Source organism: Nicotiana attenuata, chromosome 12 (assembly GCF_001879085.1).
Source record: "Nicotiana attenuata strain UT chromosome 12, NIATTr2, whole genome shotgun sequence".
Taxonomy (NCBI): domain Eukaryota; kingdom Viridiplantae; phylum Streptophyta; class Magnoliopsida; order Solanales; family Solanaceae; genus Nicotiana; species Nicotiana attenuata.
In genome coordinates this window covers 30,961,673-30,974,983 of record NC_032000.1, presented here as the reverse complement: position 1 = coordinate 30,974,983, position 13,311 = coordinate 30,961,673, and the positions used below count along the sequence as shown (strand labels likewise).

Sequence of the window (13,311 nt, the reverse complement as noted above, 5' to 3'; positions counted from 1 at the left end):
TATATGACAACATGTAGATAAACTTCAGAAATTAAAAAGATGAATGATATCCGAATTCTTGATTCTATATGCATGGTATTGCAAATTATAACATGAAAACAACAACTAATTAATATGTCGGCTATATACGAATTTTTACTGTCCATGTCACCACTCTATTTAAATCTTGTCGTAGTCCAATATTGTGAAATTTAGTTTCTTTAACGCTAGAAAATCTCCATATATAATTTTCAACTGACATATAAATCTCTTTATCGAAAAAGAAGTGAAAAACTTAAGCTCTATTTATTTTACCTTGCTAATCTTGGGAACAATTGATCTAAGCATGGAAAGACGTTCATTGAGTCGCTTTCTTCTCCTTCTCTCAGCCATTAAATTCTTAGATGGCTGCCCATTTAGCTTCTTTGTATTGACCTTTTTCTCAGGGCACAAGCTGCCAATGTTGAAATTTCCAACCTCCAAATCTTGTAATTGGGAAGTGAAAGGAGTGTCAAGCCAGTTGTTGGAAGAATTAGTGAGCTCTAGAGGAGATAATTCATCTCCTAGTAATTGTGTGCTGTAAAATTCACTGATTAACGGACTGTTTAGGCTTTGGTCAAATGGGAAATTAGAGTAATCCTCAAAAGAAGAGGTAGTAGTAGTAGTAGTAGTACAAGGAAGAGGAATGGGAATAGGATTTTCAGCAAAATATTCATAATTCCAGCTATTGTTGTATAAATCATTAATTTCCATAGGGAAATATGTTTCCCATGAGTCATTTCTTAGAGCTAGTAATTCATCTAATAAGAAGCCATTGTCCATCTCTCTCCCTATTTCTCTGCTCTCCTTTTCTTGAAAAGGGAATTTTAGGAGGCTAATAATTTATGGACAAAAGTTGCAGCAAATGAGAGCATATTTATAGGAAAATAAATAAAGAAGGTATACTAGTGTTTTTTCCTCCTTGATGTCACGGGATATTAGTGTCTATTATTATGCATTAATTATTACCTACAACGTTAGACAAATGGAATCAGCTCCGCTTTTATTAGAAATAGATGTTGAATTGAGTTTTTCAAAAAGAGAATTCTTTTTCTTTTATCATACTCACTAATTAAGATTTGTCCTGCTTAGGGTCATTGAAGGAGGAGTTTTCCATAACTCGAATTTGAAATCGAGGGATTTAACTCATCCCACCATACTGATTTAAAAGAAAAAGTTTAACATTAGAAACGTTCAAAGCCCTTTGCAGAATCAACAATGTTTAGCATTATGTTTTATGTAATATAAAACTCCAACTTGTTTTGTTTGTGGTTAACGTTTTTATCACTAAAATAATCCTTGAGCTCAGTTTATCTGTGGGCGACATGATTTCATGTCTTTTTCACCGCAATCTGGTTTTGAAACTGAGTTAAATAAAAAATAGAGTTAATTAATTTACTTTAGGTTGCAGTCTGAGAAGTTTGACCCACATTATTCTCACGTTTAAATATGTGTATAGTTTTAAAATTGTATCAGATTGATATCTTCTGAGAGTTTGAAGTCCACAACGACTTCTCCGTTGTATATAGCTACAAATTGTATTCAACAGATCGGCTTCCTTCCTCAAACTGTACGATTGAAATCATGTGAATTAACATTCGTTTTTCTCTAAAATAATTTCAAGTGAAGAACAGTCAGTTGGAAACCATGAATTTTATTTAGCATATACAATGCGATATTTATAGTGCAAGTCTTGGGTTAATTTCACAAATGGTCATAATACCATAGGTAGACTTAGAGCCCATTTGGATTAGCTGAGTGTAAATAGCTGATAAGCTTGAAGTGCTGAAACTGATTTTTAAAATAAGCATTTACGTGTTCGGATAGAAGTGCTAAAACTGATAATAAACAGTTGATGTGTTTGATTAAAAAGTGTTGATAAGCTAATCTTTTATTAAATGACTAAAATACCCTTGAATTTTTTCTAGAAGATTATAAATTAAAACTTTCTTTGTAAAGAAAAGAATTAACAACGAATATGGAATGAAGAGAAGGTCAAGAAATTTATTTTGGGAAAAGCATTTTTGAATTAGAAAATATTATTAAGGATAAACTAGTAAAAGTGTTGGTCAAACTAAAAGTGCTTATAAGCTAAAAAGCCATAAGTTAGGGGTGACCAGCTTATGACTTATGACTGATTTTAGCTTATAAGCACTTGGCTTATAAGCACTTTGGGTGTTTACCAAAAGCGTAGATAAACCAAAAAGTGCTTATAAGCCAGTTTGACCGGCTTATAAGTTTAGCCAAACACCCTCTTAACTGGATCGGCAGACTGCTTATATCAAAATTGCAAATTACATATATAGGCTTTTGTTTGTAATACTTACCACCCTTCTCTTTTATGACGTTTTTAAACCAAAGTCATATAACTTTGTTTTCTTACACAAAAGTCATATAACTATGACTTTTTTTCACTAAAGTCATAGTATAACTTTGTTTTTCACACAAAAGTCATATAACTATGACTTTTTTTCACTAAAGTCATATAACTTTGTCTTTTCACACAAAAATCATATAACTATAATTTTTTTTTACCAAAATCATATAATTATGCTTTCTCACCCAATAATCATAAAACTTTTACTAACTCACAAAATTATAGTGACCTGAAAATATAATTTATCGCTAGTATTTTCTTATTTTGTAGATTTTTATCTTTTTATTTTCAGCCTAATAAATAATAATTCAATTAAAATAGGAATGACTCAACCCGACCTGGCCCACCCTGACCCAATACTCATATATATAAATTAAAGTAATACTAATAGTGTAAACTTGCTTCTTATATCTTGCACCTCATTTTGGGGTATACTAGTTGTGTTTGTTAACCACTGGACCAGCATCAGACAATCACTTTCTATTTCAAGTTTCTTTACGTTTTGATCAATGCACCATTCAATTCCAGCTTTTAATGCAAGAGTTTCTGCAGTGTTGTTAGTCACTATACCTAGGGGCATTGCATATGCCATAATCATCTCCCCTTTTTCATTCCTAACAATGCCGCCACCACAACTAGGACCTGGATTACCTTTAGAGCAGAGTGTTTACCACATCAATATATGTATAATATGTGTTTGCACATAATCTTCTTTTACTTAATCATATTCAATTATTATATATTTTCACTTATCAAATCACTTATTCATGATAAATTTATATAGTTTGATGTAAACAATCGATATGGATAAAATTTTACTGGATAGAGATGGTCCAACAAATAGTAATATATCTATGCTAACGTTTGGATATGTAAACATACTAGTTTTTATATCATATCAGCTACTTTTGAGTGTGTGTGTTGCTTTTTATTGTTACACAAGGATTGTGAGTAGTAGTAATTATACTTGCACTATAATTGCATGAAAACATAACCCTAGGCGGCTAGGCCATGTAGCAAGAATCTTTCATGTGAAACATATATAGCTGGAAAAAATTTCGTACAAATTAAACAATGATTAGAGGAGGCTTCACCACCACACGCTTTAACACTTGTATTTATTTGTATAGTTGCTCATAAATTTTACTAATCATTGCCGATAATCTCGTTTCTATTGCCAAAGCTCCAAAGGTTATTTCATAAAATGGCATCAATTAATATTTAGTTTGACTATGTCTCCAGCTGGTTCTTTGAGCTCATAATAAACAATCAGTATTATCGTGTGAAAAATCGTATCAAAGGTAGTGATTATTCCAAAAGGTAATCTTCAAACTTCATTTATTTTTCATAATTTGCTACACTGTTTTCCTACGGAATAATTCGTACACTATTTTTTCCTATTATAAATATCAGAAAAAGTTCAATCAATTGCTGAAATTAGGACGATCGTGTGACGTATAGGCAATGAGGCCGTGAAACTTTATGATAAACTTTACGAATTGTCATTTCATGTGAATGAATAAGCTTTTTATTGGAAAGTAGCAGTTCTTCGTTATGTAAAAACTTATACGCATATGTTTATACCAATCTAATGAATACATAATACATGTCATCACATATACTTATATAATTAAATAAGTAGTTAACTAATGTACATTTTTATCTTAATTTATAATTTAATCGTGATAAATTAATTTGATAGGTATAAACACCGGGCGCGGGTAAATTTTTACCCCTTTATAACTTGTGTCCAAGGTCTGAGATACTTAGGCGCTTCTTGTCTTTCATACAACTGAATTTTTTTTTAAAAAATTACGAAGGGATAAATTAAAATCTTCCGCGCTGAGAATTACTTTCCTAATTAATTTCCAACTGATAACTGAAGGTTTTCCATCGCAAGAACAAATCAGTGTACTGCCAAAACAAACTTAGCTTCTTGACAACTCTGTTTTAAAAGGTAGAATTGAGACTCGCTCGGGACTCGCCCTGGGGCGGAGCACTCGTAAAAAGTCCCTGGGCTTATGTGTGGGGCTTAGTTCCGTGAGACTTATGCCTCGGCCGTCGGGGCTTACGCCCCGGAGCCCAACGCCCAATGTACTGGGCTCGCCTAATAGAATTGTATGCAATTGTATGTGACTAATCTTGTAAATCCTCAAATTTTCTTAATAAATCCTTGAATATTCAAAATTATTTTTTTTCTTAATCATAAATCATTAAGTTGAGAGTATTTATGTCATAATTAAAATAAAAATTATTGCGCGTTACCCGCTAAGACTATTATGTTAGTAGATTTTAAATAAATCTTTCATTTAAAAGTATTTATTTATTAACTTTTGTTATGTCTTTATTATATTAGTATATAATTTTTTTTATAATTATTTTCCTAAATATTATTGTTTTCACGTTTACGAGATACAATACTTATTAATTTAATAGCTTAGTATTAGCTAGTAACTATTTACAAATAATTAGTTATCATGGTATAGTACAATGAATTATGTGTCACTTTATTAACTTGTTAAAACTTAAAAATAAATAATGCTAGAGAACCATATTTAAATTGTGAATTATATTTTTATATAAATTCTCTTTCAAATAGAAAGCATATTAAATAAAGGGAGAATTTAAAAAAACAAATTATAATATCAAAATTCTTTCGAGATTCATTACTCCTTAAGAGATACATATAAGATTTCGCATCGAATACATTACTTTTGATGTTTGAGTTGCAACGACGTTGCAGCGAATTTGTATATTATGATCTATATCATACTTTTTATATTATGCATAGTTGAATTATAATTTATAAATATTTTAAATAGATTATTTGTTATAGTTTTGTGATTTTAATGTAATTTATAATTATTTTTTATTTTGTGCTATCTTAAAATTCTTGAAATTAGTAAAATTTAAAGATCTGTGGGACTTAAGCCCCATGTCTCAGGGCTTACGCCTCGCCTCGTCAGAGGTAAAACGCCTCGCCTCACGCCCCCGCCTTTTAAAACATTGCTTGACAATAAAACCCTAAGTCCCTAACGTATATCCACATAAAATCGACTAAGAAATCCCCGAAACCAGCATCTTTTTTCCTGATAATCGTGGTGTCTGAATCAGTTTACCCCTGTTAGATCTCAGTTAATTTCAATGAAGCAAAATAACCAATTACTCCCTATGTGCAGGAAAAGATTCTGAGCAATAAAATGGAGGCAAAAATGAATCAAACGAAAAAAAAAAGGAACGAGAAGCGGAAAAATCAATCAAGGAAGATGGCAAAATCAATTATAAAGATATTATAGGAAGGATCTCAATCAAAGGAGATTAAGAGTACGAAATCATCCGCTAAAGATTCTCCCACTTAAACACGTCAATCGAAGGCATGAATCAAGGGATTTGGTAAGGGGAATATTTTCTCAGTTAAGGAAGAAATCATTCAAGTCCGCGAGTCAAGGCAAGTCAGCAGAAGAATAAATCTCGGAAAGAATCAATCTACGATTTTGTCTGAATACAACTCCCTTGGGTTCGCAATCTCTAAAAAAGACGTACAAGACTTGAAGGCCTCGAGAAGTATAAATACCTATTACACCAGCTTTGGAATGATATGCTTTGATCAAACCAACTTCAATCTCTTTGTTCTATTTCAATCAAACAATGTAGTCTACTTTAGATTTCTTGTGTAACTAAGAAGAGAAGAGAGAGAGAGAGAGAGAGAGAGAGAGAGAGAGAGAGAGAGAGAGAGAGAGAGAGAGAGAGAGAAGAACACTGGCGAAGGCATTGTATCAATTATATAGAGAAGAACAAGTGACAAAAGTTGTTGGTGTATAACAACATCAATTCATCTGTACTAAGCCACTCATGCTTGAAAGAGATCACCCTTGCAACCCAGGAGGACTGGATGTAGGATTAACTCTTAATCCGAACCAGTATAAAAATATATTGTGTCATTTACTTTCTGCAATTTATCTTTTACATTATGTTCCTTAAAAGTCCAGTCGACTAGAATGCAAATTAGTCGACTACCTCAAAAAAGAAAAGAAAAATTACAATCCCCCCCCCCTCCCCCTTCACTTTTAATTGGTATAAGAGCAGGTCTCACACTTTTTACTTAACCACTTGTGAGAAAAGATAATGGCAAATCAAATAACTGTTGGAGCACTCTTTCAAGAAGGAATGTCACATGTCAGGCCACTATACTTCAACAGATAACACTTTTCTCACTGGAAAGTTCGAGTGGAAATCTATGAAAAATCTTGTGATATGAAAGTATGGCGTGTTATCAAAAAGGAAAACTGTCCACTACCAGCAGCAGCTCAACGACCCGCTGATCCTGAAGATATAGATGAATACACAGATGAACAAATGGCGGTCCTTCAGGTTAATGCTAAGGCACGAAACCTGTTGTATAACGCTATATGTGGAGAAGAGTATGAGAAGATTTCAAGTTGTGATACGGCTAAAGAAATGTGGGACAAACTGGAAGTCACCTATGAAGGACCAGCAAAGTGAAAGAAACTCGAATAAACATGTTGGTTCATGATTATGAACTTTTCCAAATGAAAGAAGGAGAATCCATTGAGAAAATGTTCGCAAGATTCAGCAAAATCATTAGCGATCTGAAAGCTTTTGATAAACCCTATTCAGGTAGTGATCAAGTTCAAAAAATCCTAAGGAGTTTACCTACCACTTGGCAGACGAAAGTAGTTGCACTCGAATCTCAAGATCTAAAAAATTTTTTATATGATGAACTAAGAGGAGATCTTATAGCATTGGAGAAAATCTATCTCAAGAAAATAAGTCAAGAAGAAAAGAAGAAAACAGTTGCCTTCACAAATCTATAATTGAAGGACCTGAGAATGATATTGATGACAATCCGGAAGCTCTTGAAGAAGAAATTGCTATGGTATCAAGAAACATGGATGGGTTAATGAGAAGGTATAGAAATACAAGAAGGGGAAGGATGCCATCTGCGATTTAGGCAATACAATGAATAAGACAAGAATGACGGGAAATGTTCTTACTGTGGAAGGTATGGGCATGTTCAAGCTGAATGCCTGGATCTTAAAAAAAAAGTCTCTAGAGGGTTCAGCAAAAAGAAATCATTCAGAAGTTGGAGTGATGAAGATAGTTCAAAACACGAAGAAATAGCAAATCTGTGCTTTATGACTATCCTGGAAAACGACATGAACAAATACTCTGGTTTCTGGACTGATGAAGATACATTAGACAATGAATGCAAGAAAAACACTGAAAACTTTTTCATGGCACGAGGTGAAACAAGCGAGGTAAGATCCTATAACTGTGATAGATCTAATGAATTGCAGGATATTCTTGACCTTACCCTGAAAGAGTCTCAAAAAATATTGAATGAAGACTTAATAGGGAAAAGAAAGACTGGGAACTTAAGCTTGAAGTATATAAAATTGAAAGAGACGTACTTCAAGATGAAGTTCAGAATTGCAAATGCAACTTAATGGCATGCGCAAATCCACCAGTCACAGTTCAGTCAAGTTTAACCAGGAGACTTACAAGTCAACTGGAAAAGGACTGGTTAGAGCTGAGTTGATAGGTACTAACACAAGTGGTAGATCAAAAACTAGATCAACCCCTGTGTGTCATTACTGTAACCAAATTGGACAAAATATTCTTTTTGTCGATTTCGTAAATCTAATATTTCAGGATGGATTTGGAAACCCAAAAACTATCCTGATTCTAGTAAGAACTAACCAACAAGGACCTAAAAGAAAGTGACAATTCTATTTTGCAGGAACACCACAAAAAGAGCTGCAAAGGAAAATGGTATTTAGACAGTGCGTGCTCTAGTCACATGACGGGTGACAAAAATCTGTTCAAAGAAGTTACAAAAATAAATGGTAGAAATATCAAATTTGGTGATGATTCAAAAGGAAAGATAGTTGGTACCGGTACAGTTCCATTTGGAAATAATTGTGATATTACAGAGGTATATCTTGTAGATGGACTCAACTACAATCTTTTGAGCATAACTCAGCTTTGTGAATCGATATATGAAATAAAATTCAAGAAAACAGGATGCGCCATTAACGATGAAGCAGGTAAAATTATTCTTCCAGGAAAAGGTATGGAAATGTTTATATTCTTGATGGCATTGAAAATCTAGACAGTCATATTTGTCTCGCATCCATTTCTGATAATCCATGGCTTTGGCATAGAAAACTTGGTCATGCAAGCATGTATCTTATTGAAAAACTGTCCAAGCATGATTTAGTTATTAGTCTTCCCAAACTCAACTTTTCTAGAAATCATGTATGTGATGCATGTCATATTGGTAAACAAACTAGAAACTCTTTCAAAACCAAGGACAATGTATTGGGGTGGGGTGGATGAAATGGCGGTTAACGTCTGGAGTCTTGTGTGACAAGAAGGTGCCACCGAAGCACAAAGGCAAGTTCTACAGAGCGGCGATTAGACCGGCTATGTTGTATGGGGCTGAGTGTTAGACAGTTAAGAATTCACATATCCAAAAGATGAAAGTAGCCGAAATGAGGATGTTGAGATGGATGTGCGGGCATACTAAACTGGATAATATAAGGAATGAAGATATTCAGGAGAGGGTGGGCGTTGCTCCCGTGGACGACAAGATGCGGGAAGCAAGGCTTAGATGGTTCGGGCACGTGCGGAGGAGAACTATAGATGCCCCAGTTAGGAGGTGCGAGCGGTTGGCTTTGGCACGTACGAGAACAGGTAGAGGGCGTCCTAAGAAGTATTGGGGCGAGGTGATCAGGCAGGACATGGCGCGACATCAGATTTTCGAGGACATGGCTCTTGATAGGAACGTGTGGAGGTCGAGCATTTGGGTTGTAGGCTGTCACGGCCCGGAATCCCCACCATCGGGACCGTGATGGCGCCTAACATCACACTTGCTAGGCAAACCAATGTTAGAGTTTTTATTAGTCAAATCCTTTACGCTTCAGTGATTAACAACAAATAAACTAAAACAAGTAGAGATAAATGCGGAAGTAAGTAAATAGCCCCTTTAATTATATCTACTACCCAGAATCCGGTGTCACTATCCACGAACATTCTAAGATTTTGCTATAAACATTTGTCCGAAAGAAAATACAACTGTTTAAGAAATAAGGAAAACAACAAAGTTTGGGGTATAGAAGGGGACGCCATGGCCTGCGGACGCCAACAGGACTACCTTGGGTCTCCAAACAAGTGAATCCTACAGCCAACCTCTCGATCAGCACGAGCCTGCTCCAAAATCTGCATAGGAAGTGTAGAGTGCAGTATTAGTACAACCGACCCCATGTACTGGTAAGTGCCGAGCCTAACCTCGATGAGGTACTGACAAGGCTACCGCGGTGCATTTAATATATAAATTGCATACAATGTAAAATAAAATTAGAAAGAAGGATAGGATAAAATAAAGCAGTAACTTGCAAGGAATGAATACGGTTCTCAAAACATATCATCAGTGTTCAGCTATAACCAATCCTTAAGTACACTGTAAGACAACCGTTCATCTAACACAATCAAGGGAATATATAAGTATAAAGATTGTTGTGGCGTGCAATCCGATCCCACTATATCTCAATAACCACAATAATAGTTCACCCTTATCTCACCACAATCCACCCTTATTACACCTATTGCAGCGTGTAACCCGATCCTACCGTATCACAGTTCACCATTATCTCACCACAATCCACCCTTATTACAGCTGATGCAGTACGCAACCCGATCCCATCATATCAATATCATTTACTCAGCAAGTACAGAAATTACAAAATTCAAATCACATAACTTTTCACAAGGCTCAACTTCAAACCAAAGCATTTAGAAAGATTTTACACTAAGAGTCTTTATATAGGTAATACTACTCAGCGAGACCAATTCATAATATGCCTTGAAAGTACCAATAACCAGCTCAAACAATAATATGAGATAACGAAGCTACAAAAGAACTAACACTTCCAACAAAAGATACAATGTCTAACAAGTAGCAATTAGGCATGGAATTACAAGTAAAGCATGTAGCAGTTAAGGCACGAAAAGACAATATAAGAAGAACAGGAAGAAAACAGGCAAAACAGATAAATTGGCGGTGCATAGGTACTCGTCACCTCACCTATACACCGCTCACATGGATTTCACATTGCAAATAAGTCAAGGGTTTCTAATCCCTCGAGTCAAAGTTAGACACGACACTTACCTCGCTCCGCGGGCCACTCAATGCTCAATTACCGCTTTTCCTCTAGTATCCACCTCCAAACCCCTCGTATCTAGCCACAATTAACTCAATAACATCAATTATTGCTAAAGGAACCAACGACAATGCATAAATTTAGATTTCTCAAACTTTCCCCCAAAAAGTCAAAAAATGACCCGGGGCCCGCTTTGTTAAAACTCGAGGTTCGGACCAAAATCCATTCACTCATTGACCCCCGAGCCCGAATATGTAATAAGTTTTGAAATCCGACCCCAATTTGAGGTCTAAATCTCATTTTCCCTAAAATCCCTAATTCTACCCAAACGCCTAACTTCTCCCATGAAAATCCTAGATTTTAGGTTGGAAATTCATGAAATGTGATGGGAAATTGCAAGAAAGTGGGTTAGGATCACTTACCAAAGTTTTGGGAAGAATTGGTCTTGGAAGAATTGCTTCTAGGGTTCTAGGATTTGAATATTTGAAGAATGAACAAAAAATCCCGTCTAACTTCATTTTTACACAGCTGCAGATGTCGCATTTGCGACCTAAGCTTCGCAATTGCGAAGCTCGCAAATGTGAGAAAAGCTTCACAAATGCGAACTCCTCGCATTTTTGCTGCCTTCGCAAATGCAAACTATTGTTCGCAAATGCGACCTCAGGTTATCGCAATTGCGATCCTGATCTTCGCAAATGCGAAGTCCATCCCCAGCCCAATTGCTCGCATTTGCGATGAATTTTCAAAAATGCGAGGCTCGCATTTGCGAGCAAGACCTCGCAAATGCAAAGCAGACCTGAAGCACACCAGCAAAAATTTCTAAGTTCAAAACACTCTGTAGCCTATACGAAACTCATCCGAGCCCTTGGGGCTCCAAACCAAGCATGCACACAAGTCTTAAAACATCATACGAACTTTCTTGTGCTATCAAATCGCTAAAATAACACCTAGAACTACGAATTTAGCACCAAATCAAATGAAATTTCAAGAACACTTTAAATTTTCTATTTTCTCAACCGGACGTCCGAATCACGTCAAATCAACTAAGTTTCTCACCAAATTTCATAGAGAAGTATTAAATATCATAATTAACCTGTACCGGGCTCCGTAACCAAAATATAGACCCGATACCAACGAGATCAAACATTAATCAAATTCTTAAAACCATCTAATTTTCAGACTTTCAACTTTCATCAAAAATTCATTTCTCAAGCTAGGGACCTCGGAATTCGATTCCGGGCATATGCCTAGGTCCCATATTTTTATACGGACGCACCGGGACTGTCAAAACACGAGTCCAGATCCATTTACTCAAAACGTTAACCGAACTCAACTAAATCAACTTTTAAAGACAAAAATTTTAATTTTCATCAACTTTCAACATAAAAGCTTTTCGGAAGCATGCCCGGACTGAGCACGCAAATCGAGAAGGGTAAAATGAAATTTTAAAGTCGTCGGAACACAGAATCGAGTTCTAAAACGTAAGATGACATTTTGTGTCATCATATTCTCCACCTCTAAAACAACCATTCATCCTCGAGCAGACATAGAAAAGTACCTGAGCTAGTAAAAAGGTGGGGATATCTGCTCCGCATATCAAACTCGGACTCCTAGGTAGCTGCCTCAACGGGCTGACCTCTCCACTGCACTCGAACTGAAGGGTAACTCTTCGACCTTAACTGACGAACCTGTCGGTCTAGAATAGTTACCGGCTCCTCCTCGTAGGTCAAATCCTTGTCCAACTAGACAGCGCTGAAGTCTAACAAGTGGGATGGATCGCCGTGATACTTCCGAAGAATGGATACATGAAACACCGGATGAACTGCTGATAAACCAGGTGGCAACGCAAGTCTGTAGGCTGCCTCTCCCAACCGAGCCTTCATATAAGAGATAACCCTGCTGGTAGAATGGCCAGGAGTCCCCCTCGACTCTAATCGAGGCAACCCCGGTAAGGCTAATGTTACTATCTTGGCGTGACAGTCCAATATGGTGTGACAAGGTGACAGCCAATCCATCCCCAAAATAACATCAAAATCAACCATACCGAGAAGTAGAAGATCTACACTAGTACCAAGACCCCTAATAATAACCACACACAAATGATAGACACGATCTACAACAATAGAATCCCCCATAGGAGTAGGCACATATACGGGAGCACTCAAGGAATCATGGGGCACAACCAAATATGAAGCAAAGTAAGCTGACACATAGGAGTAGGTAGACCCTGGACCAAATAGAACTGAAACACCTCTACTGCAAACTGAAATAGTACCTGTGATAACAGCATCAGATGACTCAGCCTCAGGCCTGGCTGGAAAAGCATAACATTGAGGCTGGGCCCCACCACTCTAAACCATATCTCTAGGAAGGCCTCCTGCTGGCTGGCCTCCACCTCTAGCGGCCTGGCCTCCACCTCTAACGGCCTGACCTCTACCTCTGGCTCCCTGACCCCTACCTCTAGCTGGCTGAGTGGGCGGTGGTGCACCCAGTGCCGGAATCATGGCACGAGAACTCTGTTGCTATGGCGGAACGCCCAATAACCTCGTACAGGTCCTCCTGATATGCCCATAGCCACCACACTCGAAACATCCATCCTGATAATGTGGCCATGGAAACTGAGATTGACTCAGACGGGCCGGCTGACCACGGTAATAACTCTAAATAGGAGATGCACTGATAGGAGCTGGTGGCGCACTATAGGCTAGCTGATCCGAATAATGCATGTGAGGA

At 36.7% G+C, this 13,311-nt stretch overlaps 2 protein-coding genes across 3 annotated transcripts in view; one reads left to right on the top strand and one right to left on the bottom strand.

Annotated features, from left to right (window-relative positions):
• The window catches only part of LOC109235513 (transcription factor bHLH93-like), a 5,347-nt gene extending 4,459 nt beyond the window's left edge, over positions 1–888 (bottom strand). For both annotated transcript variants that reach the window (XM_019401657.1, XM_019401658.1), the window contains exon 1: positions 295–888. In XM_019401657.1, coding sequence (XP_019257202.1) covers positions 295–801 — 507 coding nt within the window. In that variant the 5' untranslated portion in view covers positions 802–888. The remainder of the gene's footprint in view (positions 1–294) is intronic.
• On the top strand, positions 6,916–8,528 carry LOC109235997. The gene is made up of 4 exons (XM_019402235.1): positions 6,916–7,033; positions 7,237–7,324; positions 7,419–7,674; positions 8,157–8,528. Exons 1-4 carry the CDS (start codon positions 6,916–6,918, stop codon positions 8,526–8,528), a joined length of 834 nt encoding a protein of 277 aa, XP_019257780.1.